At 36.1% G+C, this 22,651-nt stretch overlaps 1 protein-coding gene across 4 annotated transcripts in view; it reads right to left on the bottom strand.

Annotated features, from left to right (window-relative positions):
* Window positions 1-22,651, bottom strand: part of CDK14 (cyclin dependent kinase 14) — a gene marked incomplete at both ends in the record, with an annotated part of 470,170 nt that overhangs the window by 257,208 nt on the left and 190,311 nt on the right. For all 4 annotated transcript variants that reach the window (XM_084229436.1, XM_084229437.1, XM_084229438.1 and 1 more), the window contains one exon: window positions 19,467-19,546. In XM_084229436.1, the coding sequence (XP_084085562.1) occupies window positions 19,467-19,546 (80 nt within the window). The remainder of the gene's footprint in view (window positions 1-19,466; window positions 19,547-22,651) is intronic.

Below are 22,651 nucleotides of genomic sequence, written 5' to 3'. Positions count from 1 at the left end.
TATGACCAAAAATACATGACTGGATCAAGATGTGATGTATATACACAATGGAATACTTTTCAACAATCAAAGATAAACTAATGCCATTCACAGCAACATGGATGGAGCTAGGAGGAATTATGCTCAGTAGAAGAAGTCAGAAGGAAAAAGAAAAATATCAGATGGTTTCACTTATAGCAGGATTATATTGGAACCAAATAAGACATCAGGGGAAAAAATAATACAAAACAAAACAAAAACAGACAGACAATTATAAACCAGAGACATCCTGCAGGGGAGGAGGAGGGAGAGGGATCAGAGGGAGGGAGGGACGAGCACAGGGGATTGTGGTGATGATACATGGCTGAATTGGTGAAGGAAATTCTATGGGGACTACACCTGGAGTGGGTGGCGGGGAGCAAACATTGTTTAAAAGTGAACAATGATGCAAAAAATATATAAAGAAAAAGAAAAAATAGTCATCTTTTGAAACAGCAAGATGCTAGTATTTGGTTCATCTATTTTTCCAAAATGTATTGATTATGGATAAATGCCTGCCAGGAAAGTTTCAATTGTTTTCTAAAATATCCATGATTCTTCCAGGGAGGAATGCATGTGTTAGGCTAGGAAAGAAATCTAGAGCAGGAGCTGGGGGTCTGGTCTGCTGCTCAGAGCCAAACCAGCAGCAGTTGCTCAAGGGTTAAGTTTCAGCCTCTATGATCCCTCTCTGGGAAGCAGCACATCTTAGTGCTAACAGCTCTGCAGTAGAATAGACTGACCTAGGTTTGAATTCATCTGGAAGTCATTCTGTGGGTTTCCATTCTGTTGGTAGATGGTGGGAGTTTGGTTCCCTTTACCACCATTAGCCATCTGAAATATTCCAAATGTATTAACATAAGAAAGAAAAAAGGAAAGTCCTGCTAAAGATCCCAATCAACCCTGAGTCTCTAAGAGTAGAAAAGCTTGCCTCCCATAAGGCTTGCAATCTCAGCATAATTAAAGCTGTTTAAAAAGCAATGTCACAGAATCTTTTATTAAATGACCACTACACATTTAGGACAACCTTATCTTTATTTTTAGTTTTTTTTTTTTGTTTTTTTTTTTACTGAAGTAGCATTGGTTTAAAATATTATATAGGTTTCAAGTGCACAGCATTATGATTTGACATCTGTATATATTGACATTACACTATGATTGCCACCCAAAGCCTCACCATACAACCATACAACCAATCGATCGCTTTTACCCACCAGCTTTCTCCTTTCCTCTCTGGGAAAAATCACTTTGTTCTTATGTATTCGATCTAAGAATTGACTTTTGTTTCTTTATCTTCCACAGATGAGTGAAATCATAGGCAATTTTCTTTATCTGACTTATTTAGAACTTTAAAAATTATTACCCCAATCAACTTAAGCAAATCCCACTAATCGCTGCTCATCATTAAAACTGCTCAAATTGCTGACCAAAAAAAGGCGTCCCCACAGACAATTCAATCCCAGTGTTCATTAAGAAAATTTCGTAATCATAAATACTTCTGTGAAATCAAGCTATCATCATTAAAACTGACCCCTGCTGCTGGCTCCTGCCCACACTAGCCCTAAACTTTAGGACAGCAGGAAAGAGTACAGCTTACAGTACATGAAATGACTGCCAAGTTCTTGCTTATTATTTCCTTGAATTCTTTTTCTTGGGTCCTGTGCAAACTGTTAGGGCTTTTAAAAAGTACTATTATCAGTGCAATTCTTGTGAGTATACTCAGGGATTTGAGTAGGATGGCAAGTCTCCAAAAAATGTAAATGTCCCACGCTAAAGTTTCTTTAACCTTATCCTTCTAAACGTTTTCCACTATAAACCATATGGTACATTTTTTTCCACATATGCTATTAATTTGCTACTTAAAATTAAAATAAGAATATGTGATGGTCTTTTGAAGAGTTCCACCACATTCCAAAATGTCAGAAGAAAATGAGAAATATAGAGCAACCCAAAAGACATATTTCTTTGGCACTTCCCACCAAGACCAGTTGTAATCTGTGGCTAGAACTGCTTGTTAAAGATGTGACTCACTGCCAGATCTCCAACCATCTTCTCTACAGTAACTGACAAGACCTTCATAGGCCTGAACTCTCCTAATCTTCCCAGTTCAAATGACCTACGGAACTCTCGTAAAGGGGAGCGACCAGAATACTTAATCACTAAAGCTCTTTTCAGTTCTAAAGTCCTATGCTTCAGTGATTTCTCTGGGGTAAACTGCTATCACCTAAAGTTGAGCATATGCAATATCAATTTGATTACTTTGGCCATAAAACTGCTGGCACTTTGGTCTTCCTGTTTCTATAAGTGGTTCTATCAATTTGACAATCAGCCTGGCTTACAGTACTATACTAATCCTCCTCCCCTACACTAAGCACATTCTCTTATCTCCTCTTCCCCATGACATTCCCTCAGAGATTACAGGGTCTCCTGAGTTTTCCCTCACCAATTATCCCAGATGCCATAACCATATTAATGATCCAACATCAACAAGAAAATTTTTAATAGGAAAGTAACAAGAAACAATCATAAGTCTGAGGAATTAAGACTTTGGAAAGAACAATGCCCAAATTATCTTTTTAGAATAACAGTGAATACAAGAGCAGCTAGTTTTCATTACCCATTTAGGAATAACACACACACCCCACTGTCGAAAAACTTACTGTCTTGTATGCCAGTCAAACTAGTGATGGCGTTGCATGGTGAAGGAACTGACATTTCCTACTTTGACGTTAAGCCAGCTGCCCTAGCAGGAATGCCTTTCTCTGCTCCTTTCTCCTTATGTGAACCCTGCCCATCTGCTCTGGCCTGAATGTTTTGTGTACTTCCTCTCCCCAAATTCACGTGTTGTAATCCTAACCCTCAAAGGTGGCTAACAGTTGGAGCTTTTGGGTGATAATTAAGCCATAAGGGCACTGCCCTCATGAATGGGATTAATATTCTTTAAAGAGAACCCTGTAGCCTCTTCCACCACGTGAGGATGCAAGAAATCTGCAACCTGGAAGAGGGCCTTGATTTCAACCATGCTGGCATCCTGACCTTGCACTCCAGCCTCCAGAACCATGAGTAACTAAAATTGCTGCTTGTTTTTGAGGCACTCAATCTGTGGCATTTTGTTATAGTGAACCCAATGAACTAAGAGACTATCCTTTCAATTTCAGCCTAAACCTCATCTCTTCCGATACCACATCAGAGATCTTTTACCTTTTTAATCTGAAAACTACTATGATCCCTTACATTACTGTTTAAATTTCATTAAAGCAATAATTGGTCTCTGGGTTATTTTCACTTTGTTGGCAGTAAGGAAAGAGCTGGACTGTAACTAGTCAATGCTTGCCTTATACCACAACTCTCAGAATATAAAGGCCGAAGAGGTTATAAATAATTACAAATGAATACAAGTGACCGTATCATAAAATAAAATGCAGAAACTGTTAAAAGGTTAAGTACACAAGCAAAACAAAAAATAATAACCAGAAAGCATTCAAACAAAAGGACACAGAAGCAAAGATTATTTCTGAGAAAACCAGAAAGACTTCAGGAAAAGAGATAGCATCTTGAGAGATGGTAAAAGCAGAGTTGGGGGCGAGGGGAAGTTTGGGAAGACTCTGGCTTGGGAGGGACAAGGGACTTTCCATAGAGGAGATATAACTTCTCTGGCTGCTTCTCCACTGTGGAATCATAAAAGTTCAACCTGTCAGTTGCAATTTACAATCAGCCCCTTGACTGCATAAGCTATGCAGTAATTTTTTGCTAATATTAGCTTGTAAATCTCACTGAACAAGTTATGTTGTGATTAAAGCTGTTTGTCAAAAACTGACAGTAATGACATATGGCTTCAAAGGGTTCTTCAGTGCAACCTTATAGGACATCTCTTTCATTCCTCCAAGTGGTTAGGGTGGGTCAGTCAAGCACAAGAGGTGGCCCCTACCCCTTGTTCCCTTGCCTTCCTGGAATGACAGAGGCTATAGTATCATCAATATTAGTGTTGTTAACTACAAGACTTCATTTCTACCAAGTGAGAGGAACTCTTTGTTTTTTTAAGTTCTGATGTGAAATGGAGCCAATATTTCTTATAATGACAGGGAAGGCTGGGGAGCACCAAAGGGAGACCCTGAGAATCTGCCTCCTACCAGATGACTGCAATTCTAGGTGCCACCTCTTCTATCATTGTTTTTAAAGACTCTTTGACTTACTAACAATTTCCACCTCACTCCTTCACCTCACGAGGCTTTTGCAATGATAGCCTTATAATTCCATCAATAACACTTCACTAATACAGGAAGTTATCAATTTTTTATTTAGCAAAATAGGCTTGTTTCTGATAAAAGTAAAGTAAATTTAGAGAAACTGAAACAAATATTTCATAGATTTAATAATTTAATAACAAATTTATATTAATAAAGATTTAATAATCACTGGACTTAACTAGGGTTAACATCACTGATTATAAGCTAAGTCTATGATATGTAAAATAAAATGGGTAGAAAATTTAGTTGAGGTATAATTTACAAAACATAGAATAAACTCACTTGAAGTATAGTTTACAGATTTCTGCGGCCATCATTACAGCTAGGATTTTTTTTTATTCTTAAGATGAAGTATTATTAATATTATACCAAGATTAATCACATTTTGTTAAACAATTTTATTGAAGTATAATTTACTTATTGTTAAATTCACCAACACAATTTATCCAAATCTAATTACAATCAACACTGCCACAGTTTGATTTCTCCCAAAAGTCATGAGAATTTACAGTCAATCCTAACTCCCAACTCTACTCCCAGGCAACCACTGATCTGTTTTCTGGGTTTTTGTCTCTATAAATTCCCCCTTTTCTAGAAATTTTATGTATATATAACCAGGTTTATATATTCAGCATACATTTTTCAATGTCCAAACAATAAGGAAACATGTTATCGGCAGCTAGCTCCTTTTTATTGCTGAATGGAAATTTGAGATTTTGTTTCTCAATTTAATAGTTGATGGATATTTAGATTGTTTCTTATCTGGGCTATTCTGTACACTGACATGAGAAACTTTAAGTACATGTCTATGGAGGGCTATGTTTTCTGTTCTCTCGGGAAGATGATATTCATGAGTAGAACAGTTGGGTCATGTGTTAATTTAATATTTGGCTTTTTTTAACTGAAGTAACTTTGCTTTACAACTCTATTTCAGGAGTTAAGCTTCACATTGACAAATGTATATACTACACCATGCCAACCACCAAAGATCTAGTTCAATATCATCTGTTAATACCTTCTACCTATGCTACCAATTTACCACCCCAGCTTTCCCCTCTAGTAACCACCTCTTGTACTCAGATCTAAGGGTTTGTTTATTTGCTTTGTTTCATTACATTCCACATATGGGTGAAATCATATGGTATTTGTCTTTCTCTTTCCAACTTTTCTCACTTAGTTTAATACCCTCAAGTTCCATCAATGTTGTCACAAATTACAAGATTTCACTTTTTTTAAAAACTGAGTAATAGTCCATGTATATCAATACCATATCATCTTTATTCACTCATTCATTGGTGGGCACTTAGGTTATATTCATATCTTGACTAATGTGGATAGTGTTATGATGAATATAGTATGAAGAACATAGTTACAATGAAAAATAATCGAGGTATGCAAACAACCTAAGTGTCCAATAACAGATGACAAGATGAAAACTCTGGTATATATACACAACGGTATACTACTCAGCTGTAAAACGAGATGAAATAGTTTTCATTTTTTGAGGAGTACCTTATGATTTTCCATAGCGGGTGTATCAATTTTATTTCTGAGTTCCTACTAACAGTGTAAATGTTCTTTTTTCTTCACATTGCCGCCAAAACTTAGTGTTTCTTATCTTTTTGATCATAGTCATTTTAGCAGATATGAGGCAAAATCTCATTTCTCTAATGATAAACAATGAAGAACATCATTTCATGTGTCTGGTGCCCATTTTCTATGTCTTCTTTGGTGAAATGCCTGTTTGGATCCTCTGCCCACTAATTAATTAAGCTGGTTTTGGTTGTTCATTATTGCAATATTTAACTTTTTAAAAAAACTGTCAAAATGTTTTCAAAAGTAACTGTACCATTTGGTACTTCCAGGAGCAATACATGAGGATTCCACATTCTCCACATCCTTGTCAACACTTTTAATAGAGTTGGTTTTTCCAATGACAGCCATTGTATATCGGGTGTGTAGTGATATCTCATTGCGGCTTTTAAAATATTTCCTTTATGACTAATGTCTCTGATCACCATTTCATGAATTTTTAACTATCTCCATGTCTTCTTTCATGAAATATTTCTTTAAATTGTTTGCCCACTTAAAAAATATTTTACATATTTTACAAACAGATCCTTTATCAGACACTTTATTTGAAAATGTTTTCCCCCAATTTCTAGCCAATCTAAAACTATTTAGTCTTCACTTTTAAAGAATAGTTTTGTTAGATATAGAATTTGTGGTTGACAAAATTGTTTTGATCATGTCATTACACTGTTTTCTTGCCTCCACTGGTTTGGAGGAGAGATTAGCCCTCTGACACATTTTTTTTTCTCCTGTAACTAATGAGTTGCTCTATTCCTAATGTTTTCAAGATTTTCTGCCTTTTTCTTTCAACAGTTTGATTATGATGCATGTTCAAAAGCTTTAATATGATGGGTACTGGTTTAGCCCTCTTCATGTTTGTCAGAATTTTGGCTCATTTATTTTCTTGGGTTACCAGATGAATCATATTTTCTCAACAAATTTGGGCTAGTTGCTTTTTTTTTTTTTTTTTTGGCAAAAAGTGTCACTGTTGGACTATGGAAGTACTTTTGAACTGTAGCTTACATAGAAAGAGCTTATATCCATCAGGACAGTGAATACGATTGACATATTGGTAGATAGTCTGGGATTGGAGGAAGGAAGAACTGACATGAGAGAGATCCCTAATGCTATTGCGTAGATGTGAACTGACAAAAGTCTACTTCCATAATGCTGTAAATTCACTGGTGTGAGTTCGGGCACATTTACTTAAAAACAAAATGTTAAAAATATCAGTTGGGATCCTGTGACGCTCCATAAGATTCTTTTTTTTTCCAAAAGTGCAGTTCCAAAATTACATAGTTCTTAGAATCAAATAGAACCTAACTACCCTTTAGAATATTCTTTCTTTCACAAGTTGCTTTTTAATCCCAAATGCCCGAATACCAAGTCACAACTTACTCCTATCATCTTCCTGGGGGAGAGAAAGACTATTCTCCCTTTCTTCCCCCTGACTTGAAATTTCTTGCTCAGGTTCCTGGAAGCTAAATTGAGAGGATGGGCATGGATGGGGAAAGGGGTTCCTTGGAACAGTGCTGGCAGGAGGGAAAAAGTAGTTATTTGTTTCCTCGTTTGTGTTTTATAAATATTGACGTGGGCCTCCCCCGTGGTGCAGCTGTTGAGCGCCACGTTGCGAAGCTGTCCTCAGCCTCTGCAGCGCCAGTGCGATTCCCCGCCGGCCGGGGAGAACCCCAAATGGCTCAGCAGACCTCTCCTGCCTCGCCCGCTGCTCCCCTCAGCAGTGTCTTTGGTCCATCTGCCTGTTCTGCTCCCCACTCTGGCTCTGGTGAATTCTCTCACCCTCCCACGCTTCTGACCTCTACCCCAGTCCTTGTATAAAATAAATCTTTAAAAATATATATTTAAATAAATAAATAAAAATAAATATTGACGCTTTCAATTGTTAGTAAACTTATAATGATTTCTAAATTAACAAGTAGAATAAAAACAATTTTCATTGTATCTTTCCCCTATGCTAATACTACACTGACCCAATGCAGTGGGTGGCAAGTTATATTGTGTTATTTATAAATCTTAGCTCTTAGAATTCAGTAATTCTGTGCTCAGCTTAAACACCTCTGAATTTAGCTGTTTTGTCAGCAGGGATCTTTGAGGCACTAATGTGCTTCATTATTTGATACATATTTATTCTACATGAATTAATCTGGAAACTAAATCAAAATTTAGAGGTTATTTTTACAGAGGTTTCTCAGTTGCATACTGGTGGCACCCAAAAATAATGTTTGGCTCTTACACTGAATTTGAACACATTGGATGAATAACTAACAGGTCCACGGAGTAGCTAAGAGCATAGATTGTGAAGACACCACCCCAGCTTGGGGTGTGGATTTGAGCAAGGCTTTAAGCTTTGCGTACCTCAGGTTCCTTATCTGTAAAATGAGGAAAAATTCTACTACCCTCACAGGGATGTTGGAATATTGCATTCATTAAAAAACATGAGGCCATTAAATAGAAACAGTCAAGAAAAAAAATGAAGATTTCTTGGAACTAAAAATGCATTAATAGGAACTGAAAATTCAGGAGAATATTTGGATAGCGAATGCAAAAAAAAAAAAAAAAGAGAGAGAGAGAGAGAGAGATCCAGAATCATTACCAGATTATCTCTCAGAATAAGTGATATAATTCCTTTGAATTTTCTTTTGTAGTGTCTCTGTTGCATTTTTTCTACTTGTCTGTTTCGTTTCTTTTTATTATTGAAATCATCCTTCAACAGCCTGGAGATCTAGACTGACATACTTAAGAACAAGAAAATACATGCTGTCTGGGAGCTCTAGGTGCTTGAGACGTGAATGTTGTTTGATGGTCTTTATTATAGGGTGAAGAGAGTTGGTTGACCAGGTTTTTATGTCCTCACAGTCCCTCAGATGCCAGTGTATAGGGGTATTTTCTTGGAAAGAGGCTTAGGTTTCCGCAGAAATGGATTATTTAATGTCCTGATTAGAGGATATAAGTTTGCTTCCCAAATTATGAGGTGGTACTTATTGAATCTCCCTATTTTCAATTCAGGTCATACAGCTGGTGTAGAAGAATAAAAATATTGAATATTTAAGGCAAAAATTATGAAGGTCTGTAGTAAGGCCTCGGCAGTAGGGATAGATAGGAGGTGAAGGTGTTTGGGTAGCACTTGAGAGAGGTTCGGTGTTTGATTGAAGATGGAGTCTGATGGGGAAGGAAGTAGTCAAAATGACTTATAGGATTTTGGCTTGAGTAACTGGGTAGTCATGGAGTCAATAATAAAAAGGGATTACAAGATGGGGCAGTTACAGGAAGGGGAAGATAAAAGTTGAATCTCAACATGTTAAGCTGAGGTCTGATACTCATTGGCAGTTGTTTCCATGGTGGTGCAATTTGGATAACACATCAGTTGTGCCTAAATTGGGGTCATACTTGATACTTGCAAGTTCAGGATCTAATTTGATATTTCAACGTTATGAGGAAAGATGATGCTGTTATTTTCATTTTAGTAAATAAGAAGTTGATATCTACATTTCCTTGATAATAAGGAGTGGTATGCATGTGCCTGTTGGCCATCCATGTGATTTCTTTGAAGAAGTGCCTATTTAACTCTTCAGCCCATTTTTTGGTTGGGTTTCTTTTTGTTGAGTTATATGAGTTCTTTGTAGATCCTGGATACTAGCCCCTTGTCAGAAGTATGATGTGCAAATACTTTCTCTCATTCTGAAGGGTGTCTTCATTTAATGATAGTTTATTTAGCTGTGCAGAAGCTTTTTAGTTTGATGTCCCATTTGTTTTGTTTTTTGTCTTTTTTTATTTTTTTTGCTTTTATTTATTGGTGCTTTGGTGGGGACTTGGGGTGTGACACACAAATTCGAAGAAGAATACACCTATACCCCTAAATCTTAGTGTTGTAAACTAGAGTCACCTCAATACAAAATAATGCAATTATTTTTTAAGCTGAGATTTTTGCCCAAGGTCACACATAGATGCGTTCTGCTTAGAGCTTCTACCTGCTGCCCAGAAAGGTGCCTGGCAAGACATCTACTCAACACGCATACTGAAGTTTGTAAATAAATTAATAAACTTCAAATCCTTTCTTTTTATTCTACTAAACTGCCTTAATGTTGAGGCAGAAACCTATATGATTAAATTGCCTATAGAGACCTTTCAGGTAACAAAGACCCAAGAGGTGAAGGCGGGAAAGCACCAAATAGCAAGTTGAGAAGTACTAGTGTAGATGGAGACGTTACCACTAGCTATGTGATCCTGAACAAGTCAGTTAACTTTACTATCTTCACTTTATTCATCTTTGCAATGAAAGGGTTGGACTATATTATTTTAGAACTTCATGACTGAAATAACAGCAGCTGCATGGATCTTTGCCCGGATAAATAATCTATAATAGTAGCATCAGTAGTCTCCATACACACATGCTATGTGCTGCACATCTTACTGTGTTTAAGATATTTCTTTTAAAACCTCTAATAATAACCTTTTACGTCTGTCACTGAAAAAAATAACACGAATTGCTTCAAAGCAGTTGACAATTGACAGACAAAAATTTTGTGCAAATGAAAGATAAAAATCCATGAGTCTAGACTTTGATTCGAAGTAAGCTTATGTAAATTGCCCAAATTATTATTCTTTGTAAGTCTGAGTAAATTGATGGGTGTCTGCCAATTCTTATCAACAACCAAAAAAAATTACAAGCTGTTAGCATGTGACTCTAAAAACTATGAAAATCAAGTTTTCTTTTTCATGTCATTTTTTTTTTGTTAATCAAGTAACTGATTTGCTTTTTGCTTTAAATTTGTAAAGTTTTATTACATTTCATCCTACTTTATTTGGAAGCATATTTAAAATTATATTTAGATATATAAATAGAATTGCTTTATTATAAATATAATCTGAGTGATGAAACACTGAGATTTAAAACAATTTTTAGAAAGAAAATAAATACAGTTCTAATCTGAAGGCAATTATAACTATCTAAAAATTTCTGAGAATTTTTCTGTACCCACTGTGCTAAACTTTTTTAAATGCTTCCTTATTTAATTCCCACAATAATCCTATGTTATATATAGGCATAAATATCTCCAAATTACAGATGAGGAAATTGAAGTCTAAAGACAAAGTCCTGTGTCAAACAAATTGCTAATAAACAGCTATCAGAGGACTTTAAGTAGGGTCCCTTAATTGAAGTATTTCTTCCTAAGATGATATGTTCTACCCTTCAGAATTTCTTGACTAATTTTTAAAAAGTAATGGAAGTCCATCATCTAAACAGACGCTGCTTGTTATGAGAGTAAAATTTACTATAAATTGCTTTTTAAAATGTAATCCAATTGATATCCCTGTCATACCTCAATATAAGAGAAGCTATGATATTATTTTGCTGCAAGTTATATAGTGTCTAGTAACATGGAGATAGTCAAAGGATACAATGTATGAATAGTAATTAATTCATGACCAATGTCATGACCACTAACAGGATTTAGTATTCTGTATTTTCAAACTCTAGATTAAAGTAAGGCCCCTTGAATGCTACAAAACCCAGATGGAATAGTAAACAAAGAGACTTTTTGATGTTCATTTAAGAAGCAAATATGTCATGCATATTTAAAAAAATGTTGGGCAAGGAATTTGACAGGATCAGAAAGAGAGCAGAGCAAAGGGGGCAACAACATATTAATTAGCTACTTAATTGATTTACTTAATCTCCTCTTCAATCTCTCTCCACCTCTGCCTTCCTGGGTACCTTAATTTTAATATAAGCTCAAAATGCTTCCCTTCAACTTAAGTAGAATGAATAGTGGGGGAAAGTGAACTGAGAAATAAAGCAAAGATTCAGTTTCTGAAAAAGGGTGAAGAAAGGAAGAAAGCGAGAATGTGGGCAATACACAAGGAACTCTTCAGATGTGCATTTTAGTGAACCCATTTAAATGGGTTCTTTTTCTTCCACATGTTTACTATGTTCACCTACCTACATCACTGAGACTATTTCTCCCTTCTTCCTGTTTTTGACCCCTTCCTATTATATATGGACACTATGCTCTCCCAGTCTTGATTAAATAAGGCACATTCACTGTTTAAAGTAAGCTTTTTCTCTACATCCCCCTTCCATCTATCCTCTTTGCTAACTATAATTTGATGGCAATAATACTACCTTCGGCATGAAACAAAAATGCAACATAAGTTCAGAATTTCTGCTTAACTTTTCTCCATACTCCTATAATGTCTAAGCACAGGCTCAGGAAAGAGAATGCCCAAGGGCTGCTGTTGCTCTACCACACGCTAGCTGTGGCCTGGGGTGAATGACTTGCCTTCTCCATGCCTAAATTTTTTCACCATAAAATAGATATTATCATAATGTATCCCATAGAAGGTTTCATTAAAATTAAGTGAAACCAGGCCCTATCTGTGTATGTAGTAAATAAGCACACACTAAATATTATTTATGGATATTCTTACTCTTATAATTTTAAATTGTTCTCTATGAGAGTATCTAGATTTCTCTATAAGTATAATTCTCACCTGAGAAATTCAGTAGATAGTCAGGAATCGACAAAAGAAGACAATTGGTTAATTCACTTTCATTTCTTATCTAGGAAAATATTAGATGTTTGTTTTTTTTAAAAAAAAATTAAAGTGTTTGAACATCTAGAATATATTAAGAGTAAGAACATATACATGTTGAAGTTGCTTTAAAGATGGGCTATAATGAGACTTTCATTTACTCCCTTTCAAACTTTCCTGTATTTCCTGATCCTTTACCAGTACCATCAAAAACCATGAAAATATCATACAAAAATTTTCAATTAAAATAGAAAAGCTGGCCCTCAGCACTGCTACTTAATTTCTTTAAGCTTCCATCAAAGACAGAATGAGCTTCAAAGCACCTGAACCTGAATTAAGCCATTAAGCACTCTAACTCTTTGAGATAAAATTTAAAGTCCATCTTTGGACATAAATCTAGCTAAGATTAGGGTTACTTACAAGTATTTCCACTTAAGGTGAAAATTATGTGTTAAAATCTAAATTCCCTGGTAAGCGGATAAGTGGTAAGAGCCACTTGAAAACTACTTTTCTGTGCATGGTGGTTTCCTACTTTGAAAAATTCCTGCTGTTGACATTTTGTGAATGAGGAAATTGACCAAAACAGCAAAAAAAAGAGGTAAACTCAAATTAAAGTGCTTCATACAATTGAACAAAGCATGCTACTGCCTCATCAATGTGAAAATGAACAGATTCCAAGCATCTCCCACCTTCTTCATAAATATTTCAAGCTCTACCAGTAGGTACACAGAGGAGTTATCCAGCATGGATTTCTAGAAGTATTAATAGCAAAAGATAGAAAAACTGAACGATGGTGATAGCTTTTGCTTCTACATGTAAATAGCAGAAAAACAAGACTTGGGAGGCAGGAATGAGAAAGCAGGAAAGAACCAAATAAGCCGAACTGAGTTTTGTTCTTTTAAAATATATGAGCACAGAGTTTTGTTCTTCCCCTCCCTATAGGGTCATTTGTGTTCATTAAAAATCACTCAAGAGTCAGATTTTATTAGGAAAACCTCAAAACTATTCAAATGTAATACAGCATGCTTTGTAACCTGTTCCTCCAGGCCTCAACAATTCTTCTGTCATTCTCTGATCTCTACAGCATTCAAAATTGAATTCAAAGATTCCTTGGAAAATCAAAACCATAATGAAGAGGAAACTGGTTCCTAAGAGGTGGTAGAAACCAACTCCTGCTTTCTGAAAGTAGGGTTACTGGGGCCCAAGGCCCTAGGTGGTATTACGGCCTGAACTCTGTTCCCAAAGTTCATGTGTTTAAATCCCAGCCCAACTCTCAGAATGTGACAGCATATGAAAGTAGCCTTTTTCAAAGGTAATTAAGTTAAAGTGAGGTCACAAGGGTGGCCCTAATCCAATATGGCTGGTGTATTTATAAGAAAAGGAAATTTGTACACAGACAGGTACAGGGGAGAAGATGTGAAGACACAGGGAGAATACCTAGGCTAGCTAAGAGGCCTAAAACAGATCCGTCCCTCAAGGCGCTCAGAAGGAGGGGAGGACCCTGATACCTTGACCCTTCAGAAGTATGAGACAATTCTGTTGGTTTGGCCATGCAGTTGGTGGTGCTTGGTTATGGTGCCCTAGCAAGCTAATATGGGCATCTTGCCTTATATGGTGATGAAAAACAAAGTCAGGATCAAAATCAGCTTTTTAGACTCTAATATTATCCACAAGGATTCCTCATTATTCCTCAATTACCTCAGTAACTTACCTTACAACTTAACTCCCTGTTTTTACTCAAAGGTTTCTCCCACCAAATTCATTCTTGTTCAACTTGTTAAGGACCATGCTAAACTCTTTTATGAGCTACACTCCTGTAATAACCAAGACATATTCACAGAGATATCTGATGAACTCAAAATGTTTAAAACCCAATACACTGCAAAGTTAATATATTGTTTTGGGGTCTAAGACAGCCTAGGTACATACAAGGTGCAACTCCTCAGACCAGTCATCTGATTTCTCTGAGCCTCAATCCATATTTATAATATATATTTCATAAAATAAAAAAATTCAAAAGACTAAAAGTAAAGATTAAATTGTATAACAGCCCTTTCAAATTGTAAAGTGTTAAAAGCAATTCTTCCTGCAATTACAAACTTTCTCTCTGGCATCATTTTTTCACTCATTCAAACTCAAAATGATTGATACTTCTCTCTCAAATCAATTACAATCAATAATTTGCCTAGCTCTGACATTGCTTTGTGCCAAACATCATTTATCATCACTGCTTTCTAATAAACCAAGCTCCTCATAATTTCAAATCAGCACTACTTTGAATGATTTATTTATCAGTTAAGTTCTTTATCTAATCTATATCATACCATAACATTAAATTTATCTTCCAAATACACTCAACTTAAAGATTTCAGAGGCACTCTAATCCATACAATAAGGTTCCAGCTAAGTGCCCTGGATTTTACAACACTACTGCATACCGGAACCAGTTCCTACGCTTAAATCAAAGCTTAGAATGTGACTCAGAACTTGTGTCAAGCCAGTCAGAATGAACACATCTATCAACAACTTCAGTTTGACCTACTTGTTTCTTCTTTTAAATTTCTTACTGATGGACCCAATTGTCAGAGCTGGACTCTTTACTATTATTATAAACTTTCTCTTAACTTTGATCCTGAGCTGACTCCAAGAGCAAGAGTGGCTTGGTTAATTCTTGATGACACTCCATGTGCTAGGGAGCATCCCTGCTGCTCCTTTCATTTTCCTTCTGCATTCCTCTTGGTTTGGTATTTCTTTGTCCCTCTGCTATTCCCTCACACAAGAGTCTACCATAAATAAATTCAGCAGCACTCTTAATCTTGTCTCCCATAAAAACTCAATAGCAACCCACTGCTAATCTAAGCCAATAGCTTTCAAGCCGATCAAATTCCAAACCCTTTTAAATATAATAATTACTTTATAGGGCCTCCCCTGGTGGCGCTTTGGTTGAGCACTGGGCTGCGAAGCTGCCCGCGGCCTCTGCAGCACCAGTTCGATCCCCAGCTGCCGGTAAGGGTCCCACATGGCGCAGCAGACCTCGCCTGCCACGCCTGCTGCTCCCCTCAGCAGTGTATTTCGTCAGTCTGCCTGTTCTGTTCCCTGCTCTGTCTCTGGTAAATCCTGTCACCCTACTGCGCTTCTGACTGTACCCAGTGCTTGTAAAAATAAATAAATTAATCTTAAAAAAAGTAATTCCTTTATAAAGATGCCTTAACCACCATGAAAATAAAATTTACAGACTATAGGATCTATACATGTAATCTTAACTGTTATATATGATTTCAAATATATATTTACATCTGATTGAAATACAAAAAGAACTAAAAAACAATTTATAATAAAGCAATGTTTTCAGATATATAGGTAAGTATAACTACACTAAGAGACATGAGGAGTGGAGCCCACATCTATATATAGAATCAGTACAAATACAACCATTACAAATATTGGCTGCCACAAAGTGCTATTTTCAAGACTTAAAGTAAGTAGCTTTGTCATCAATAATAAGATTTTCCAAAAATGGTGAGCAAGTTTTAGTAAAGTTTGAAACAAAACGAAATAGAATTTTCCTTTAGTTGACATTGTGTATTAGTACTGGAAAATTTGGTACATTTTAAATCTGTGCAGAGTATACTTTGTATTCACATGTGAAATAGTTTGACTATACCCAAAGACCAATATAAATAGGTTGTCCACCTGCAATAATGTTCAGAAAGACATTCAGAAGCTTTATGAGATACAAGATAGTTGTTCTTTGCAGAAACACAGGCTGTGAAACTTTGTAAAGGGACAGACAATATACACTTTAGGGATCGTGAACCAGACAGTCACAACCCCTGGATTCTGAGAAAGCAGCTTTAGACCATACATAAATGAATGGAAGTGGCTATGTTCAAATAATAGTATCTGGCAGGAGACCACTGCCTGTAGCTTGCCCACCTCTGGATTAGTACCCTATATGCTGCAGGATGCCCAGCTCCTACCCACTAAATCCAGTTGTACTGTCAAATCATTATGACAACAAAAACACCCCATGTGGAGCAATAACCACCCCACTTTCCACCAGCTGAGAACTGTTATTCTTGTACTTGGCAAAGTCATTAAACTTTCTGGTCTTAGTTTATAAGCTAAGCCTTTCTGGAAGGCAACGTCCCCTCAATCAAGTGTTTACTTTTTATCTCTCTTGTGCCTAATTCAAGACCTAGTTAACAACTTACTTCCCTTGACTAATGGAGGAATTTCTTTGGAACTTACAATTTTTTAGAATAATTTAGTATTGATAAATTACCTCATATTATTTCACAAATTATTCATTATCTGCATGCTTTCTCCTACCTGAAAGGCAAATTTCTAAAGGGAGGATCTGTGTCTATTATTTTTGTTCAATGACTCTCCTTAAGACACTCAATAAATATTGCAGCTTGACTACCATGCTCAATGTTGACTATTTAGCAGTGAACAATCAAATAAGGTTGCTGACTTCACTAAGGTTATACACTAGTAGAGAAGAATAAAAATCATTCATTTTAGATTCCAATAAGAACCATAAAGGAGGGCCTCCCTTTGTGGCACAGTGGTTGAGCACTGGGCTGCGAAGCTGCCCGCAGCCTCTGCAGCACCAGTTCAATCCCTGGCTGCCGGTGAGGGTCCCACATGGCGCACAAACCTCTCCTGCCATGCTTGCTGCTCCCCTCAGCGGTGTACTTCGTCAGTCTGCCTGTTTTGCTCCCTGCAGAACAGCTAGCTGTGGTGAATTTTCTCACCCTCCCGCACTTCTGACTGTACCCAGTGCTTTTATAAATAAATAAATAAATCTTAAAAAAAAAAAAAACATAAAGGAAATAGACTGGTATCATAATAACAAGTAAAGACCAGTAAAATGTTGGTTAGCTACTGCTTTTGTAATGATGGTCAAAGGAAACTTATTTGAAAAGAGAACATTTGACTTGACATCTGGCAATGAGAAGACCCAGGAAGAGCACTCCATCCATGGGAAATAGTAAGCATAACTTCCCACACAGGAACTCTTATGGCATGTTGGAGGAAAAAAAAATCACCATACAGTACATGAAACTGAGATTTTTTTTTTTTTTTAGATTTTTATTTTATTTATTTATACAAGCACTGGGTACGGTCAGAAGTGCGGGAGGGTGAGAGAATTCACCAGAGCCAGAGTGGGGAGCAGAACAGGCAGAATGACGAAATACACTGCTGAGGGGAGCAGCGGGCGGCAGGAGAGGTCTGCGCGCCATGTGGGACCTTCGCCGGTGGCCAGGGATCGAACCGGTGCTGCAGAGGCTGTGAACAGCTTCGCAGCCCAGCGCTCAACCGCCGGGGAGGCCTGAAACTGAGATTTTTTTTTAACAGATTTTTAAATGACAAAACATGGCTTAGATTTGTTTTAGTGTTATACTGGTTAAAGAGAAGAAGCAGAATACTGGGAAGGTAAGAGAAGAAGTGGAGAGCACAATTAAGTTATTGCAGAAGCCAACAAGAACAAATGATATTTTGATCTGAAGAGTAAAGAGAAAGAAAGTAGATATATTTGAGATATCTTTTCAAGAACTATATGACTCATTCATGAGCTGGACTTGAGGAGGAGGATCACTTCTATTACAGTAACAGAATTATAGTGAGCGGACTACAAGCTCCATTTGGATATATCAAGTTCGAGATGATTATTATACAGTGATTGATTTTTAAAGGTTAAATGAACCTTATGTTGTTGGAATAAACCTCATTAGGTAGTAATATTTATCCTTTTGTGTATTATTGGAATCTAGAGATGTACAGTTGGTAGCTGAATATATAAGATTGGAAACAAAGAAATGGGCTTAGCTAAAGAGAGGAATGTGTAGGTCAACAACATATAGCTATTATTTAAAATCATGAAATTAAAAAAAATCACCTGGTAAAGGTGTAGATTAGAGAGAAGAAGCCCCCTTACCTGTCCTAATACTTTGCGAAGGAGTCAGCACCAGAGAAAGAGAAAAGACTACCTACTTGAGGAATCTTGTGTCAGAGAATGTTTAGTCATGTGCAATCTGCTAAAAGATTGGGTAACATAAAACAGAGAGCCATCTATTTGATTTGGCCAAAAACTAGGCCTTTGATGAATTTCCCAAGAATATTTTCAGCTAAATAGGAATGATGCAAACTAAACTGAAGTGAAGGAGAATGAGAGATAAGAAAGTGAAAATGGAAAAGAGACTTCTCAAAATATTGAGTGTAACTCATAATGATAGGAGTGGGAAACAAATCACACCAGTGACAGACTACATTTACCTTAATTATACTATTGGAGTAAGTCACTGATATTTATCTTGTTATGGAACAGGAGAACAAGTAGTAGGATTCCTCCAATGCAAAAATAAACCAGTCTTATGTCAAGAAAATTTGTACTTTTCAAAATGTAGTAGAAGTAAAGCTATTAATGCTAAAAGTCCTGAAACTGAAGAGAAAACTTCCCACTAATGACAGTAGAGGAACATTTTTATACAGGAAGCAATAAAGTAAAAGAGAGCAATTTCATTTCATAAAACTTGAAAGGTTGTGAGTAACAAGTAACAATATTATAAAAGGAATTTTTGTAGGAATGTCAATGGAATACGGTAATATAAATAATCCTATGGTCTAAAGAGCATCTATAAATGAATAACAAAAACCAACAGAAATATAGTAAAGGACAGAAACAAAGAGTGGGGAAATATAAATGTCCAATAAAATAGGATGATCTACCCCTCCCATTTTTAAGAAATTTCCCTAAAAGTCATGAATACAGACTAAAGTTACCTTAATATGCATCTTAGGAACACTGAAAAAAGAAACATCTTACCTACAACATTCCACAGTCGCTTAGTTATAACCTCATCATGAATACACAGAAAGTTTTACCCCCATACAGCACAGTAGTTTTATTTTATTTAACATGACTTGATGTAATTGCAAGAGATACTGATTTTTAAAACTCAGTTTACACATAAACATACAATTTTAAAACTAAGCATATTCAAAGGCATTTAATAAACAGCTACAGCATCCTGTAAATATAAAATTAAAGATAACAAAAAAGAAAATGCTTACCTTCCCTGATAGCTGTAAAAGGTGTACCTTCTTCTTCTTGCAGCCTGATCACCTTCAAGGCTACCAGTTTCCCATTTACCCTGAAAGAAACAAAAGAAAAGATAAGCAAATCAGGGAAAATATGTTCCCATTATGGTTCTAATTGTCCTCCTTACAATTTCTATCTTATGCATTTTAACACTGAAAATGTCAGTGACTCAATTATACTGCCACAACAAGATTAATTTCAGTAAGACTGGGAACTCTATATCATCATTATAAATATTCACACTTTAAATATTCACACTTTCAAAATCCAAGATTTAACTGAAATCTTCCGTGATTCACTCTATGTTCCTTCCAGAATGAAATTAATGCATACATAACAAAATCACCATCCTTGATCACTAATTCCCAGATTAATTAAAAATCAAACAGTCAAAATAACGCTCTCCATTTGTTTCTCCAATAACTTCTTTGTTTCTTTGGCCGAAACACCTTCATATTCAATTTAAGCTAAGATCCTTCAACTCCCCAAAGACAGAATATTGACTGTCTCCTCTCTTTTTCTCAAAATCACCAATTCACCCTTTTTTGCTATATATTTTTTTACTATAGCCTCCTAAAATTATATTTAGTCTGGTTGTGTTTTATTATGCAGTATATCTTCAAAATCAAAGTTTGAAATTTTACTATTACAAGAAGACTATCCAAAACAGATGGTTCTTCCAGACACATTCTAAATGTGTATCAGTTCTAATTAAAAGTAAGATTGCACTAGACAGATAACATTTTATCTAGTCAATTCTGTTAACAAAGACTATACACATGTTGGTCTTCTCCTTGAACACCCTACTTTCTAACTTTATTAGACTCGAAACATGCTTTGTTTCTTAGAACAGGTAAAACAAGCACGCATTAAAAACACAAAAGGTATAAGAAAGCATTTGATGACTGGATCTAGAAGATGTGGTATATACACACACCCACACACACACACAATGGTGCATGGGTGCATTGGTGAAGGAAATTCTATGGGGACTACACCTGGGAGGAGGGATGCAAATATTGTTTAAAAATGAACAATGATGTAAAAAATAAATAATAAAATAAATACAAATTTTTAAAAAAAGAAAGAAAGCATTTAATGAAAAGTAAACCTCCTGTCACACCCTTCCTGAAATACCCAGCTCCTGTCTTCTGAGGTCACCACTCACCATTGTTCACATACACACACACAAATAGTAGTGTGCTATAAGGAGTACAAGAGCACACTCTATATTGTTTGTTTCACTTAATATATTTTGCTGCTTTCCTGATAAAGTCATAGAAAACTTTCTTGCTTTTGAAGACCACAGGGTATGAATGTAGTATATACTTATTTTAATCCCAGTCCTCTATTGATAAGCATTTAGCTTGTTTGCATTTTTTTGCTACTAAAAGATATAAGAAATATTCTTGGACATATAATTTCAGCCATGTAAAAATATGTCAAAATTTCTAAACTTGGAATTGCAAGGTCAAAAAATATGTGCATTTTTAAATTCTAATTTTAAAAAATATTGGAAACTTATCATACATTGAGGTTGTACCAAGTGACACGTCTTCTAGTAAATGTAAGTATTCCTATACACCCCATCCACCTCATTCATCCTATACTATACTATCAATCATTGTTTAAACTGATCTGATAAATCAAAATGTTTCTCATTGCAATTTCAATTGCAACAAAGATTTCTGTAGAGATTAAGGAGCCAGCAATGGAGAGCTCATGTAGTCCAGAGAATCCAGTGCTGGGGTTTGAAATAAGTAATTTGAAAGTCTCTTTTTTAAAAAAAAAATCCAATTGGTCAACTTCTGATCTAAGAAAGTGAAAATCAAAATCAACAAAAAACTATGAACCAGAGACACTTTTTGGGGGGTGGGGGGTGGGAGGGGAGGGATTGGGGTCAGAATGGGGGGGGTTGCAATTGTATGGGGAATATAAAAATAAAATTTATTATTTAAAAAAAAAAAGCTGGCATAAACACAAATCTCAAAAGGCCAAGAAATTTAACATAGTCCATCCACCCCAGTGGCTTTCTTCATTGAAATAATTGTTGAATTACATTACTTGGTTGCAATAATCAGATAAGGACAACTGATTGTAAGGCTCCACAATGTTCCATCTCCTGAAGACTAGAAGCTGGATTTATTTCTCCTGTGTTTGAGCTGGAAGGACATGTCTGCTGTTTTTCTGTTCTGCAACTCTCCTCTGCTAAGTACATTTGATTTCTCTAATCCTGACAGTGCTTTACGTACCCAGGTGCAGGCAGAAAATTAATATGCACATGGGGTTCAACTGGAGACTGTACCTTGTGCTCTTCAGTTTGTCCTTTCTAACGAAGGGAGGCCTTTGGCGGGGCTTGAGGGTGAGATGCAGTCAGTGCTGACATCTGCACAGATTTTTCTCAGCCCAGTTGAGCTCATCATTGGCTCCCTGAGGAGGTAGTAACTGATTCCAGGAACTGCTTGGAATTTTCCCCTCATTTACAGATATTTTCTCCTCACTAACAAAAACACACACACAACCTTCTTCCCATAAAGCTTTTCTATTTCCCATGAGACTGTTCACTAATACATACCAGGAACCTACTTCTGGCATACAGGGACTTCATGTTTTTGAAGCTTGTGTACTTAAAACACACTCTCAGGCTGTGAAACTACAATTGTTCTAGAATGCACTGAAAAGAAGCAAGCCTTCATTGGAACTAACACTCCTTACATGCAACTAAAGATGAAACCCCTTTAAGTAATCCCATAAACTAAGCATTATGCTTGTGGTAATAAAAAATTTCTGGATATATTTTCTGCAATAGGTGCATAAAATATCAAGACCCAGGTTCACGGCATTCTGATTCTAAAACACCATTCTCGATGAAATAAACATCTAAATAATGCTTTCTTATAGTTATGATAATGACAACAGTTAAAGACATTGAGATTTTATGCATTATATCATATGAAACTAAAAATGTCCCTAATATTTATAATAGACTATAAGCTTCAGGAGCAAAGGAACTTTTCTGTTTTGTTAACTGTTACATGCCAGAGCAAAAACTGCCTGGCGTGGTCTCTCAAAATATTTCACTGAATAAATACTAATAATGTTACTATACTGGGGCCTCCCCGGTGGCACAGTGGTTGAACTCTGGGCTGCGGAGCTG

This window comes from Talpa europaea (genome assembly GCF_964194135.1).
Source record: "Talpa europaea genome assembly, chromosome: 3".
Taxonomy (NCBI): domain Eukaryota; kingdom Metazoa; phylum Chordata; class Mammalia; order Eulipotyphla; family Talpidae; genus Talpa; species Talpa europaea.
This window is presented reverse-complemented; position numbering and strand designations above follow the sequence as displayed.